We start from the raw sequence: 17,431 nt of genomic DNA on the forward strand, positions 1-17,431 counted from the left end.
CATCCTCATTAATTAAGTTCGTCCGAATCGTTTTATAAATACTTAGACTACTTATATGTAATTAATTCTGTTTACATATATTTAATTAAATGTTATATTATAAAAAAGTAATAATATGTATATGTGTATGTTAATATTATTATATTACCCATATTGCAGTGTCATCGCTCCAATATTTTATTTAAGTACTTAACGTACCTACATACTATAATTACTGTTAAGATAAGGATATTGGTGTCTTGAAAATGATGCCCAATAATATAATATGTATATGTGTATGTTAATATTATTATATTACCCATATTGCAGTGTCATCGCTCCAATATTTTATTTAAGTACTTAACGTACCTACATACTATAATTACTGTTAAGATATTGATATTGGTGTCTTGAAAATGATGCCCATGAATGCGACTTACGACGTTTATACTGCCCATTATGTGTGAACGAACTGTTTTGTAGACGTAAGGAAGAGTAACGCATAACTATTCTAAAATATTGTAGCTCTATATCAACCTTAATGAATAATAAACAGTTTTAATATCTATGGAATATCGTTTTAATATGTCGAATACGTATTACCAATGTTTATAATCATAGGTTGCATGATATTGATATTGGTGTCTTGAAAATGATGCCCATGAATGCGACTTACGACGTTTATACTGCCCATTATGTGTGAACGAACTGTTTTGTAGACGTAAGGAAGAGTAACGCATAACTATTCTAAAATATTGTAGCTCTATATCAACCTTAATGAATAATAAACAGTTTTAATATCTATGGAATATCGTTTTAATATGTCGAATACGTATTACCAATGTTTATAATCATAGGTTGCATGTCTTAAGTACTTTTTTAAGTGATAGGCCACTTATGATTAAACCTCTTTACCTAAATATGTGTATGAGTAAATCAGATGTCACATTATGTCATGAATATATAGTTACGTATTTCGTTATTGTGATGATCGCTGATATTTATTAGGTCTAGAGCTGTAAATAATTTACTTGTACTTAATTAATGAGGATGAGTATGAGTATGAACTTAATTTTAATGTTAACAAAGACTCCATAGCTCTCCTTAGTCTTACCGTGCTAAAAAAACTCCGAGGCCTGATGATCACGATTGTTAAAAACTACCTATCCTATAGCCGGTCAAACTAGAGTGTCAGTAGAAAAAAGAGCGAAATTCAAATTTTCTATGGGACGATAACCCTTCGCGCCTACGTTTTTTTTTAAATTTGCCGCTCTTTTCTACCGAAATTGCTTGACAGAGTATATGTCCTTCGTCGCGGCCAGAATGAGGAGCTCGGAATGAGTACATACAATAATAGGTACAACAATAACAAAGTAAACTGTCCAGCAACTTATAATTTCCCTAACCCACTTAGGGAGTAATTAGTATTTTTCCCCTGGCAACACAGTTAGCAACTGTTGCTGGGTTGCCGCTGAGCTATCATTAATATAGAGCTGGTAACACCACCTTTGTACACCCGGCCCAGGTACGGTCAAGGAGTTTGATTTCTATGCCGCTTCGTACTGTTAGCATCAAAAGTAGTAGAACTAGAGCGATAATTTCCGAAAATATATGCTTTATCAAAAAACCCAACGATTTTATTTTTGGAGATAGAAAAAAAACTCATCTTACTCGAGTAGAACCGCAAAAATGATTATGTTTAATTCCTACAAAACACAAATTTGGATACGTACATTTTTCCAAACTGCGGGCAGAATTTTTCAACACATCCCAGGGCGAATCAACTTTTAGAACAACACTAAAATCTGTCCACGACATTTAATCTACAGACGGAAATTTTCGATTATTAATAAATTTAATAATATTTTACTTTTATATAATTTTAAGATAAACGTTAAAACAAGTTATTTCACTCTGATATCTAAAATTTTGAGAAATATTCAATTGAAAACGTGATTTCTTGGTGCCAGAGACGTGAAGTGTCGATCGAAAAGTTGACTCACACTCAACCATTTTAACCAATCCAATCTCAAGGTCGCGTTATTTTATTACAGTCCCCATCTGAATCCATTCCGTTTCACAACTCTATGTATCTCCCAAAACCGCCCCAAGACCAACAGGCTTCAGTTCTCCCCCGACCGGCCCGGCGACGTGACGCGTCGCCCTCGCACGCACGCGCCGATGCAAAGGTAGGATAAAGACAAAAAATACAATTATAACATACAAAACCTTCCATTTTCATTGTGCAGCGTATTTAAAGTGGAATCGAGTACTAGGGTCGCAGGACGATTAAGGAGGTTTTAATTGACGTCTGAAAGTATTGACTTGTGTTAAATGCTTCATCTCGTTTAGCTTGTTTGTGTCCTTTGGCTCAATATTAGTGTCCTGTTCATGGAATCTTGGTACGTAGATATTTATGGCATTATTTGGGAATTAATTAGATATATAAATCGTTTGTCTTTATTTGGCATTTCGACTTATGTATTTGTAAGAAAGGGATAAATTATAATTTAACTAAATCAGGCCCGTAAAGTTTTATGAATAAGGGGGTTAAACTTTCACGATTTTTACACATTGTAAAGATTCACACTACTCAATCGTTAAAATATCAATGTATATTTTAAAGCTTATTTATACGCAAATTTTCAGTAAATAACGTATAATATTATGTATTTTTACAAGGTATTATACTAAGGGCCCGATTCGGATTTTGAAATAGACATCTGTTAGATATCTTTTAGACATCGCCAAGATACGATAACGATATGTTTAATATCTAACCTGTCAAATTTGACATTTGCGCGATTCTGGAGATACTCTTTAACGATTTCCACAAGATATGGCTTAGAGATCCAATTCACATCTAATAGATATCTAACTCTATCTAATGTAAAAGGGCGTTTTTTTGTCCCCTACACTTTTTTATGTTATTTCTACTCAGAATCACGAGCTCTTTCTATCCTAATAGAAGAAAAAAACTGTCCTAAGGTTTTTATTTCCATTACGTCACCATTTTTCATAGACTTTGTATGGCGGTCGCAGAATGGAAATATCGAAAAATGTATGGAAATTTTGGGACCCTTTTTTTCTCCTATTAAGATAGAAAGAGCTCGTGATTATGAGTAGAAATAACATAAAAAATCCCAAATTTGAAAAAAAAGTGTAGGGGACAACAAAAAAACGCCCAAAAGTGACATTGGTTGCTCGAATTGCGCTGCAAAAGAGAATTAGTTGAAATCTAAACTATAACGTATCTAGAATGGATCTAGTACATGTCGTCTCTGCTTATCTTGAAGTTCGAATACGGCAGTAAGTTGTTTAATAAGTGTTAAGTATAATTTTGCAGTTAGGTACATTAAATCATAGTGTACCTAATTCAAATTTGCGCGATTTACATTTGTGTAGCAGCTATTTAATATGGTAATTTCATTGCAGCTATTTAAATATCAGCCGCATAATACGCTAGCAAGTTTAATATAGGTATTTTTTCTTTTATATAGTCAAGATCTGAATACAAATAATTCAGATTATGTTATTTAACTTTATCATTTAATTAAGTCTCATAAGGGAAAAAACGGAACCCTTATAGGTACACTTTTTTCCGTCCGTCTGTCAAGACCCTTTATCTCGAGAACGCGTGGAGGTATCGAGTTGAATTTAAACCATATACTCAGGTCTACGATACCTTGAAGCTGTAAAAATTTTTTTTTCTAGGTTAACATTTAAAAAAAGATACGCCCCTTTAAAGCTCCAAAAAACGTATATTTCGACACTCAAGGGAATCAAAATTTATTGGGTACCTACTTCCCGTTGACCTAGAACAATGAAATTTGGCAAGTTATATCGTTTTACACTACAAATATTATAGGGAAAAACCTGAAACTAAACTAAATTTGTACGGAACCCTCGCTGGGCGAGTCCGACCGCACCTGATCGGTTTTTTAAGAAATATTAAGACATCGTTTAACTTCGGCCTTTAACTAGTTAAACTTAAAAGTAGGTAATCATCTTCGGCCGTCAGACCCTAACCCGCAAACGATAAAATCGGAGTTTGACCGGAAAGTTTATACATTATGTAAAGTTTACCAAGCCCGGCTTCGGACACAAGGTAAGATACAATTTGAAATTTAAATATTCTCGATAAAATTTAATTTAATTTAATTTTTCAATAATTATCTTCATCTTTTCACCACGGTACGATATACAGATATAGTGCAAGATTATTTTCCATCATATTTTCACGGAAACATACGAACGTGTGTATTTCAGTCAGTCTCGGTAATAAATAAAGTAGATTGACTAAAATAGCATGACAAATGCAAACGTTTCCGAGAGATGGAATAGTACATTATTGTCGAGGTTCGGAAGTAGCTACTTGCAGGCTGAGGATTCGTTTTAAACGGACGACCTTGGGAGTCCGTTTAATTGAATCCGAAGCCAGCAAGTAGCCTTCCAGCCGAGTCATATATAGTGCTTTTCTCAAAAATGGTGCAAGAATAGAGATTATTTTCCGGAGCAACGATCTAATTATCACAGAGAAAAGTAAAACCATTGAAAACATTTACTTTGCCGCCTTTAAAAAAAAAGTGTATTTTTCTGCTGAAAATACGCCAACCTATTTGAGACACCTAAATACTAAATAGTCGCGGTACCAACATTATATTAATAAGTGCTGATCATCTGTTTGGCTGTTTAATTGGACCTATGCCTTCATTTGATATGGCCATTTCAACTTTTAAAAAGTTTGGAACTCGTTAAATAATGGAATTTGTATGCAACATTGCAGTCCCGAAATCGAGACTGCAATGTTTTTAACTTTAATTTTTTGACTGACCATAAACTACGCACTTCGCGAACAATTTTTTACAGTACATATGGGGCTACTTTTCCGCACTAGTGCGTAAAATAGCACTTTTCGTGCGTATGTCGAAATTTTAAAGTGCCCTATGTACTGTAAAACGTTGTTCGATACACGTGCGAATAGGTAATTCGCAACTCGTGTCGATTTAAAACACTCCCTTCGGTCGTGTTTTAATTTATCGCCACTCGTTTCGAATTTCCTCTTTTTCGCACTTGTATCGAAAATAACTATTAACCGGCAACGTCGACTTTGCCGTCTATATTTGAGACAAACAATTTTACACTACATCTGTACAGTAGTTCAGAACGAGCTGCATTGCCATAGACAGATTAAATATTATATACTCTCATTTTCATCCTTCTACACTACATTAATATTTTCAAACTGCATTTGCTATTCACTATACACAATAACTGAGTTATTTTATTATTACTATAGAGATGACATACCAAACAATGAAATTGTAGCAATCATAACCTGTACCGTGCGACCAAAATGTCGTAAGCGCCGTAAAATTCATGGCGCTTACGCGTTTAGGTCGCGAGATTCACGCTCCGCTTGTATGGTTTAATGCCAAAACGGCAGCAACTCATGGCACAAAATACTGATTCCCTGTTCCGGTTCTATATGTTAGTAATAATAGAATGTGCACAATGCAGACATATGCGCTGTATGCTCCGGAGCAGGGATGTTGCGGATGCCGATTTTTTGACATACGCGGATGCGGATGCGGATATTTAAAGGCTCACATCCGCGAATGCGGATGTCAAGATTGGGTACTTAGAAAAAATCAAATATTACATTCTTAGTATTTTTTTATTAAAAAAAAAACGAAACTTTTAGTATTTTAAGCAAGAATATAGGTGCGTTATATTTAATAAACAGTAACTTGGCCGACTTTTCTGGATCTAGACGATTTCGTTATACCTAGGTAATGACGAAATTACCTAGCACTTACGCCGCCGCTAAGACGTTCCTGTACCGACTTGTTCGACATCCGCATCCGCATAAGCCCCGTGTCGATTTTATGCGGATGCGGATGTTCGCAACATCCCTGCTCCGGAGCTTCCAAATTTGATTTGTGTGCTCATACGGCACAACGGAAATTAGAATGGAAATCGACATTCATTGCAATCTGTACAGTAACGATGAAATACGAATTAATAGCGGCGTGTGTGATCAAATTTCATGGTGGAATTCGCGTTTTATTACCAATTTATTAGTGCCTGAATATGGAATTGATATTTGTTCCCTGTGTTGTAAAATTGTCACAACTACGAGGGGCGTTCAAAATATTCTCGGTATTGATATCTTACGACCTCTTCTAAAATTTCTTTCGTTACTGGCCGCTAAGGTTTATTCATTGACATTAAAAAAAAGTATAATTCGAACCGAGATGGTCTTTTGTTTTTCTGCAATTGCTGAACAAACATGAACATCATGTGCGAATTGACAATGTTAACTAAATTAGAACATCGATGCGTGATAAAATTCTTGACAAAACAGGGTAAAAATCAAAAAACCATAAAAGAGGAAATGGATTGTGTTTACCGTGAGTCTGCTCCTTCTTTATCTACCATTCAAAAGTGGTCAAGCGAGTTTAAACGCGGAAGGGAGAGTATTGAAGATGACCCTAGACCTGGCCGGCCTGTAGTAGCTACTTCACAAGAAAATATTGATAAAGTGGAAAAACTTATATTGGAAGATGGTCGAGTGAAGGTAAAATCTATAGCACAAGTAACCAATCTCTCTATTGGTACCGTACATGATATTATACATGACCATCTTAATATGGCAAAAGTAAGTGCAAGATGGGTTCCGCGAATGCTGACTCGGCTTCAAAAAGACATGCGTGTAGCTTGTTGTTCCGATTTTATTGACCTGTGCGGTGAAAATCCTGATGAGGTGCTGCAAAGAATAGTTACTGGAGATGAAACCTGGGTTCATCATTATGACCCAGAGAGTAAACAAGAGTCCATGCAGTGGCACATTAAGGGTTCAGCTCATCCCAAGAAGTTCAAGGTCATCCCTTTAGCTGGCAAGGTCATGGCCACGATATTTTGGGATTGTGAAGGAGTATTACTAATCGATTATAAAGAAAAAGGTGTAAATATCACAGGACAGTACTACGCTAACATTCTACGTCAATTAAAGGATGTAATTAAAGAAAAGAGGCGAGGAAAGTTAACCAAAGGTATTCTGCTTCTGCATGACAACGCCCCCGTCCATACTGCTCATATTGCCAAGGCAGCTATTGTTGAATGTGGGTTTAAAACTGTTACTCACCCACCGTATAGTCCGGACTTAGCCCCCAGCGACTTCTTTTTGCTCCCCAATCTTAAAAAGGATCTGCGTGGAAATAAATTTTCTGACGATGAAGCATTGAAGGCGGCAGTGGAGGAGCATTTTTACACGAAAGATAAAAAATATTTTTACGAGGGATTAAAAAAAATAATTGATCGATCTTTTAAGTGTATGAACATAGGGGGGGAGTATATTGAAAAATAAAAATATCAAACTTTTCGTACTTGTTTGTTTTCATTCTCATACCGAGAATATTTTGAACACCCCTCGTACATAGGTACCATGTAAGTTTCTTTTAATTTTCTTTTTAACTTACCTACCCTCTTCCAAAAAAAGGAGATTCTCATGTTTAATTTTTTGAAATCTCGGTCAATTTATAGTTAAAATCAAACAGAATAAGAAAAAAAAAATCCAAACAATTTTCAGGGGTTTCAGTGAAGGTTCTCTTCACAAAATATAAGTTTGCTGTAGCGAGTTGCTACAACAAACTTATATTTTGGTAGGATTCCACACTCATCAAACATTGTTAATAACTTAGTTAAAAAAACAACGGGTTGCACTCCGCGAGTGCCGACAGAAGTGAAAACTCAATGACTAGTCCAAAATGTCTGCAGCACTATGTATAATTGACCCATCCTCCTTTCTATTGAAAAATTTTAGTTCCGAAATTGCTCGTCAGTGAGCTTAAATTTGTTGCGTTAATTGTTTAAAATTCGAATATAAATTGTAAAGTTACCTTGCAGACCTCGCATCTAAATATATGTATTTGGTCATGATATTTTGAGTTTTATTCACCAGTAGTAGAGTTCACTTTTATTAGCGATTTCATCAAGATGTAGCTTTATTGAATTATATTTGAGTGATATGAAGTTAGAATGTAACTGTGAGATCCTGTATTTCAGCCCGTACAAGATTAGAACATTGAACTTTATTGCTTAATATAAAAGTCCAGTTTTAAATAATTGACCTGATTATGATACGTTATGACTAAAGTTCTTTGGTGAATAAAAACGAAACAGCAGGCTCAGGCATGCATTTTCACCGCGCGGTAGAAAGAGAGGGTTATATTACGTCTTACGCCTTACGGTCACGTGACACCTGTTATGAGTTTAAGATTTTTTCCCCATCAGAAAGAGTGCACAGCGCCGCTAAAGAAGTTTTCACTTCAAAATTACAAGCAAAAGTAATACGTTTTTGCAACACCTACTTTTTTGATTAAATTCCTTCTATGTTTCCGCTACCCAAAGGTTTTCTGGAAGAGATCGCCACTTAAAAATGTTACTCAAACACAACGCGTAACAACAAAGGTACCTTTTTAGGGTTCCGTACCCAAAGGGTAAAAACGGGACCCTATTACTAAGACTCCGCTGTCCGTCCGTCCGTCCGTCCGTCCGTCCGTCGGTCTGTCACCAGGCTGTATCTCACGAACCGTGATAGCTAGACAGTTGAAATTTTCACAGATGATGTATTTCTGTTGCCGCTATAACAACAAATACAAGTACAACAAATAAAAATAGAATAAAATAAAGATTTAAGTGGGGCTCCCATACAACAAACGTGATTTTTGACCGAAGTTAAGCAACGTCGGGCGGGGTCAGTACTTGGATGGGTGACCGTTTTTTTGCTTGTTTTTTTTGCTTGTTTTGCTCTATTTTTTGTTGATGGTGCGGAACCCTTCGTGCGCGAGTCCGACTCGCACTTGGCCACTTTTTTAATTTTTACCTAAAACCGTACAAAACGAGTTAGCCCGTCCCTAATTGATGTATGAACAAGCTCAATTAAGAAGAGTTGTTTACAGAGCTATTTTACTACGAGAATTACGGTTAATGGAGTTTTCAGGTGAAAAATACACGCCGCTCCTGTCAAAGATTAATGGCGGGAAAATAGATGGAAACGAACTTTTTTTTTTTAATTTGAGTTATTACTTTTAAATGCGTTAGGTAGGTACTAGTATTTTTGTCCGTTGAATAAACTAACAAAATGTAATATGATTTTCACAATGACCGGCCTTTTCTTCTTTTTTTAATTAAAAAAAGAAATCAAGATCATGAGTCATGTTCGAATTCCAGCAATTATTTGCACCCTTGAGGACAAAAGCTATTTGGCCCCTGTTTTTAAATAAAGGAGCCTTTCCAAGCCGTTTTGGTGATTTTGTACAAAGATTGCCGAGTCAAAATAAATGGTGTTGCCTTGTATGGTTTCGCTTTATTTTAACACTGCAACTTAAAATCTCACATAAGATACAGTTATCCTAGAAATAATCTGCAGGGTACATATTAACCCTGTAATTGTAGAGTAAGTACCTATGTACCTTTATCAACACTTCGAACAACAGGTTTTAAGTACCTAAAGGGTCGTTCTCGCATTTCGTGCAAATCGGTGTTTTCGGAAATTTACCAAAAATGTGGTGGCGTTTTCAAATATCTGTTAATGCAAGGTTGTAACATAGGGCCTAAAGTATATGTCTCTCCAATGAACAATTCTAAAAAGGTATGTATTTTCTTTATATGTACAATTAACACCCAATTTTTTCATTCATCTCTACATGTAACGCGTGAAGATATAACTTTGACCTACATTTTAACCTTAAGACACTACAAATAGAAAATTCGTTGTTTGTTCAATAAATGACTTATTTAGTTATGTTTTAAATCGTATAATATTAGAAGCTAGAAATAAATAATAAAAACTATACAGCCTTATAAGTGTATGGTTCAAGTAATTTCTTCATTACCGACGCGAGAAATAGATTAGCTATATTTTGCTATATAGCGAGGGTATATAGCGCCTACCGCCGATGCAACACATTGTTCGTTAATCAGTTGGCCACGTGATCTTGTAGCGGACGCCCGTATGCCGCTGTTAGCGAAAATATATACGATCTCTCCTGTCGGGAAGGAGTGTGGTTCTCGTTAGTCTTCATCGCCATCGCGTGATTTATACAGTAAGTAGCAAGTGTACATTATTATAATTATACGTAATGAAGTGTTTTAGTGTCGCCTTTCAGATGGTTTATTCTGCAAAATTAAGGTCTGATGCCAACTGATGTAGGCGACAAAAACTTCCAAAACTTCATTCATATCGGTTTCATTCACTTCTTTTCCTTCCAATTTTACTGGGGAAGGTAATGAATGACTTAAGAAGGTAATGATAATATATTAGAGGCAGTGCATTGAATGGAAAGAGGCTTAGTTATTATAAATATTACGTTGTTATAAACATTTAAAACTGTATATGATAATAGGGGAGCCCAACCGGGGAGCCTTTGTAGTCTAAGATGGTCGACCTTCACCGATATGTCTTCACCTTCACCGGATGAAACTTACATATTATGAAAGAAAATATGTTCCTGAACATAAATAAATAGGGTTGCTTAAAGAAATATGGTCAAGACTATTTTTAATTATTTAAAAAAAAAATTTTTTTTCTTCAAATTTCACCGATTTGTCTGACAAACGAAATAAGTTCCAATGGAAAGTATACAACTTGTACAATATAAATCAACTAGGTTGCCTATCTTTTTCCGGTCACTATTATGTGGTTATAGGGTTGCTTGCGAAAATCCGGTCACAAATAAGGGTTGCCAGGCTTTTAAATAAAATAAGAAGGGAAGACTTTTAGCGATAACTCATAAACGGCTTAACTTATCAAGTTTGCTTTAATTTTGTTTGAATGAGTTTATTAAGCACTATTTTTATGATTTTTTTTTATATTTTTTGAATCGATTTTTCAAAAGTTAGAAGGAATAACCGTTTTTTGTTCTTTCTAAATTATTATTTCCGAAATGATTCACTTTATCAAAAAATGTTGTTTGCAAACTCCTATTTATTTTTAAAGACCTATCCAACGACACCCCACACTATAGGGTTAAAACGATAAAAAAAAATTTCATAGGTACAAAACGCGAATGATTTAAATATATTTTGTCTATGCTAATTTTTGAAAATTTGAAAACTATGTTTTATGTGATATGGTGCGCAGATGATCAAACCGACTTAACAAACACTTGGGGTTGACAATCTCGACTTATAATGATGATAAGTAAATGGTAAATGTACCATCTAGCTTGAACATTATAAGTTGAGATTGTCAACCCCAAGTGTATGTCAAGTCGGTTCGGTGCTTAAGACACATGTTTTTAATATTGTTGATTTTAATTGGTGTTAATTTTCTTGAAATACAGTATTTTTATGTTTGATTTCATAAGTTTGTTTCATTACCGTCCACTGATAAAATTACCATCTCGGCCGAATTCAATACCAGCACGTAGTTCATTACCAGTAGCCTTATTAAATGAAAAGTAATAACGTTACAAAGGTGCCTTTAGCAGAAAAATGTTAATAAATGAATCCACAAATTGACGAAACTCAAAAGTTTACCATTTAAAAGAAAAATTACAAATCGAGAGAATCTCACCGATTTGCACGAAATGAGAGAATGACCCCTTTGTAGAATAATTTTCTGTTTTCTGTGAAGAAAAAGTCAACTTTAGGCACGATGTGCTAAACGAAGCTACCGCTTTCCGGCTCCGTCAAACAGAAAAATAGTAAACACACCTCGGCCAGTAAATAAGAAAGCCTCAGATTTACTGCCATAGTATGCAAGTTAGTTTTACTCGTAGTATTGTTTGTTATTAATTTAATTTTTAACAAGCAGAAACGTCTGCGACTGATGCTATTAAGCTTAGAATAAATTTAAAAGTGGAAAAATTACTGTCTTGGGAGATGGCAGAGCGCTGGAGTATCGATCCAGAGGCCGTGAGTTCAAGTCTCACCCAAGTCAGTAATTTTTCCACTTTTAAATTTGTTTGTTATTGTTTATAAAACGATAAGAAACGTCCTTCACTTCGCCCCACATTACCTTTGCGTAAGAGCACCATTACCCGACACGTGACTCCCCAGGGACTTGTCGCCCACACTTACATGCGCAATTAATGCGATGTGACAACCCTACCTTTTTACTGTTACAATTTTTCCTTGACTAAAAAGAAAGTAATTTTTTGTGTGAGCTTTTTAAAAGTGATAATATCTGGGAGACCGAGTTTTGCTCGGAAAACATATAAAAACCAGTTCAAACTCATAAGAAATTGTTAAATTAGAATCGACCTCCAAATTTCCGAAAGTTGGAAATTTATGCATTATGGAAATATTTTTTTCATCTCAGCAGCTCGAACAAGGGAACTTTGCTACTTAAAAACAGTGAGCAAAATGCGATTTTGCTCACTGAGAGAGACAAAATGACATTCAAGTGACCTTCATATTCATATGTCACTTCAATATGCGGGGCCTAATACAAGTTCGAAATACTTGGGTTCTATTCGCTATGTCCCTTTCACTTAGTGAGTGAAAAGAGTGAGACATAAAATTACGAAATTCATTCAATCGTATAACAGAACTTTGATAATAGACCCCCCGAAAAAAAAGTTAGAATGAATCGTTCCGAACAGGTAAGACCATGAAAGCAAATAATTCGTAAGTATAATTTACTTTAAAATATAAATTATAATTTTGATAAACATACTAATATTCAAATTTTAAACAATTTTATGGTAAAATATAAACACCAGAGTCAAAAATTCTCACAGAATATTATTTTAAAACGTTTTTACACATTACCTTTTCATTATTGTTTTGGAGTAGGTACTAGTATCCGAACGCTCCGCGCCATTAAAAAAAAAGCGGCCAAGTGCGAGTCGGACTCGCCCATGAAGGGTTCCGTATTTAGGCGATTTATGACGTATAAAAAAAAACGACTTACTAGATCTCGTACAAACCAATTTTCGGTGGAAGTTTACATGGTAATGTACATCATATATTTTTTTTAGTTTTATCATTCTCTTATTTTAGAAGTTACAGGGGGGGGGACACACATTTTACCACTTTGGAAGTGTCTCTCGCGCAAACTATTCAGTTTAGAAAAAAATGATATTAGAAACCTCAATATCATTTTTGAAGACCTATCCATAGATACCCCACACGTATGGGTTTGATGAAAAAAAAATTTTTGAGTTTCAGTTCGAAGTATGGGGAACCCCAAAAATTTATTGTTTTTTTTCTATTTTTGTGTGAAAATCTTAATGCGGTTCACAGAATACATCTACTTACCAAGTTTCAACAGTATAGTTCTTATAGTTTCGGAGAAAAGTGGCTGTGACATACGGACGGACAGACAGACGGCCAGACGGACAGACAGACAGACAGACATGACGAATCTATAAGGGTTCCGTTTTTTGCCATTTGGCTACGGAACCCTAAAAATTGCGCGGTTCATCATGGCCGTTTGAAAAAAGTTCTTGGTAGTTCTGACGGTTTCTGTCGTGACATTTAAGTGAATTTATTTAAATAAATATGAGCGATAGTAGTGAAGAGGAATTCATATTAACTCCACAGGAGTTAAGAGATACTATAAAGAATGCGGAATTAAGTTTCCTCCCGGATAAATCTCGGGAGAAGTATATGAAAGCGTACGATAATTTCAACAAATGGAGAATGGAAAAGGGAGCAAATTTTTTGTCGGAAACAGTTATTTTATCGTACTTCATACAAATGTCTGAAACAAAACAACCTTCTACAATGTGGAGTATTTTTTCAATGTTGAAGGCTACAATAAAAAGTAAAAACGACGTGCACATCGAAAAATATTCCAAAGTCGTAGCATATTTAAAAAGGATATCCGTAGGACATAAATCCAAAAAGACTAAAGTCCTTACGGCCTCTAACATAGAGTATTAATGAAGCTCCGGACAACTATTTTCTAGCGGCAAAAGTAAGTACCTACCGTTGTGTTGACACGACTGATTTTGATAAGGTTTTAATTGGAATATTTATATAATATGTATATCCCTTTGAGCGCCACGCCTGTCGTGCGTGGCGCGTCATCGTGAACCTTGTTACAATGCACGAAGGTTGATATTAGTAGTAGCCGCGCGCGCGGCGCCCGTCAGTTGTGATCTGTGACGGTCAAAACGGATATACAAATTCAATCTGTTAATTGTACGCGCATTAGTGTTATTTGAATTATTGTATTAGCAATTTTGTCGGTAAAAAATTGTAATTACTTACATTATATGTGTTTACCTATTTTATTGCAGGTCATCCTCATAATTGGAATAAATGGAGCATGTCGCACGAATGAACTCTTAAATCTGACTATTAATGCAATTGAAAAGCATTCAGACACAGTGATGTTAATAAACTTGCCAAACACAAAAACGAATATCGACAGGACCTTTGTTGTTCGCGAGAAAGGTATAAATCTTTACGTCCTGCAAATACAAAGACAGACCGTTTTTTCCTGCAATATCACAACGCCAAATGTACCAGACAACCAATGGGTATAAATAAACTAGGTGCGACGCCCCGAGAAATCGCTATTTTTTTGAAATTAGCTGAACCACACCTTTACACCGGGCATTGCTTCCGGCGTACATCGGCCACACTTTTAGCAGATTCGGGAGCTGACCTCACCACGCTTAAGCGCCATGGCGGCTGGAGGTCTAACACAGTAGCCGAAGGCTATATTGAAGATTCTGTAGAGAATAAATCAAAAATCTGCCAACGAATAGTAGAATCCATACATGTGAAGAGCTCAGACCCTTGGTCGCATCCGGGAACATCGGCACAAACTTTTAGGTACGAGTTCGACACGAGCACGACCGGAGTCCCCTACGTTTACTAACGAAGATGAAAATACGGATCCTGCCCACTCTGTCCAGTCACAAAATACACAGATTTCAAATATAAATGTCCCAAACAAAAAGATTACTTACTTTTCCATATCTAACTGCAATAACTGTACATTTAACTTTTAATTTACTATTACCGATATCTCATAAACTATGAGATTTTCATTAAGGGTAAATTTACTTAATATTGTAGTCCATTAGCTGTTCTACGTACCTATAAGCCCTTTATGTCTTGGCGTTGATTTAAGGCACACCCGATATAATATGATATAATATACGCATAATATACTAATTAAAGCTTTAGTTTCATTTATATTATTATTTCTTTTTTCTTATAGTCTTGTTCTCACTGTTGAGGTGAAAAGTTGTATGTACAACACGAGATCAAAGTTATTTACATCTCGTGCGCTTTTGAGTCCCTCACTACGCTCAAGATTCTAAATTAGATTCACTCAGACTCAAAAATAGGCACTCGAAGAAATATCGACCTTTACTCTCTTGTTGTACAAATAACTATTTTTATCAAAATGGGGGAAAATTCGTCTCTGATAAAAATGCGAGAAGTTCCCGAAAACGATTCTTGTAAAAATATCAATACTGTAGCTTTCCAGTAACTAAACGCCTTACTTACAGCAGCTAATTCAATTTTATATTTTCACGATTATTTTAACTATTAAATTATTATTATGTCGAAGTAAATTATTTTTCTAGACTTAGTCAATGTTGTGTAAAATTAGCTTTCAATTTCTGAAAATGATGCACGGTAAACCGGAAACGAAATAAGTATTTTTAATTTTATAATGTTCTAAGTGTACGAAATATGGCCAAGCAAAATGAGCGGACTAATGAACGCCAACACTATCGTGTCTCCGTTCCATTGCAAACTCTCGGCTTTTGTTCAAACCGTTGAATAGCTTGCTCGCAGATAACTATCTTCATATCATTCCGGTAGTTATATCGTCTATTATATGAGTTGTTCAGTATGACCTAATATTCAACTCGCAAAATATGGCCCGCCTGATGGTAAGCACCGTAGTCTATAGACGCCTGCAAGATCAGAGACATTGCAACAGAAACTTCATTCACTTCATTGCCGCTTCGTTGTGTATTATCGTAATCAATACAATTAATATAGTTATCTTAGTAACTCTACTGTATTTAGCTGGTAGCTGCGCGCAACTACGCTCCCTACAGGTGTTCACGGAAGACCAGCGTCAGGTACTACTCCAGTAGGACCCGGCATCATGCTGAGTGATCACCTTTTTCAGTGTAGTGACAGTGTACAAGTTAGTTATAAGTTTTTTCTTTCTTGCTGTGTATGTATTGTATAACTGTGTACCTATGCTGAAATAAATCATATTCTATTCTATTCTATTCTATTCTAAACTAAATAAGTAACAGATATAAGTAGTCATAAATAGTTAAATCTTCATGCCAAGTTTCATGTTATTTCAGCTTGTCGTTTTAAAATAATAAGTTTTTGGCAAAAATTTTATTTTTGGTACAAGCTTTTATCGCTGACTGTACTTTTCTTACGACAGACAACTAATACTCATCGAGACAATTCTAAAAACCCCTAACACCTATTAGGTTGCGTTGTTTCATCACAGAGTTCCTATGGCCACCTCCTGTCTCCATCATCAGATCAGCTCGATGGTACCATAATATTGTATTGTCACCCGACTTACATGTGTATGCAAAATTTCAGCTTAATCGGAAACCGGGGAGTGGATCAAATTTAACTTGCAAGATTCCATTACATAGTTACATACAGGTCGACGAAATAAAAGCTTGTTAATGAGATCGTAACCACAGAACAAATAATAGTCCTAGGTAGGTACAGAAGATTCACTCTCTAACAAAACGCGTCTACGTCTGTTACGAAAGATATGACCGCTGGGTGGCGCAAGCGCGAGCAGGCGTCCGTTCCTTAGCAGTGCGTGGCAACTACTATGGCTAGACACCAAAATTGATGTAGGCCGCATGTACTTGTAGGTACTTGTAGCGACGCGATGAAATTGCGGAGTGAGCCACGCCTGAAGTAACTTCGTTTGTGTGAGAGCAGCTTTTTGGCGACAATATCAGCATGTCAGTTATGTCACTTATATCTAACTGACAGGCTAATGTGGTCCGGCGGACTGATAATCAGAGAGCCCCTTTAAGATTCCTCCATTCTAGTTAGTAATCGGGAAAGCGTAGAGATAAAATGAAGAGATAAACTGCCGTATTCAAACTTCAAGATATTCACAAGAGACGACACGTACTAGATCCATTCTAGTTTAGATTTCAACTAATTCTCTTTTGCAGCGCAATTCGGGCAACCAATGTCACTTTTACGATAGATCGTGTTAGATATCTATTAGATGCGAATTAGATCTCTAAGTAATATCTTGTGGAAATCGTTCAAAAGTATCTCCAGAAACGCGGAAATGTCAAATTTGATAGGTTAGATCTTAAACATATCGTTATCGTATCTTGGCGATGTCTAATAGATATCTATTACAAAATCCGAATCGGGCCCAAAGTCATTATACGCTAAGTCTACACGTCAAGTGCTACTACGTCAAGTATACCGCCCTGATTCTGCCAAGTTAGTTCAAACT

The 17,431-nt window shown here is 35.7% G+C and overlaps 2 protein-coding genes across 2 annotated transcripts in view; one reads left to right on the forward strand and one right to left on the reverse strand.

Annotated features, from left to right (window-relative positions):
* The window catches only part of LOC134657817 (facilitated trehalose transporter Tret1-like), a 404,724-nt gene that overhangs the window by 141,443 nt on the left and 245,850 nt on the right, over positions 1-17,431 (reverse strand). The window lies entirely within an intron of this gene.
* Positions 1,985-17,431, forward strand: part of LOC134657868 (facilitated trehalose transporter Tret1-2 homolog) — a 91,077-nt gene continuing 75,630 nt past the window's right edge. The window contains exon 1 of the mRNA XM_063513449.1: positions 1,985-2,168. Coding sequence (XP_063369519.1) covers positions 2,161-2,168 — 8 coding nt within the window. The 5' untranslated portion in view covers positions 1,985-2,160. The remainder of the gene's footprint in view (positions 2,169-17,431) is intronic.

The sequence above is a fragment of the Cydia amplana genome, chromosome 21 (genome assembly GCF_948474715.1).
Source record: "Cydia amplana chromosome 21, ilCydAmpl1.1, whole genome shotgun sequence".
Classification (NCBI taxonomy): Eukaryota; Metazoa; Arthropoda; class Insecta; order Lepidoptera; family Tortricidae; genus Cydia; species Cydia amplana.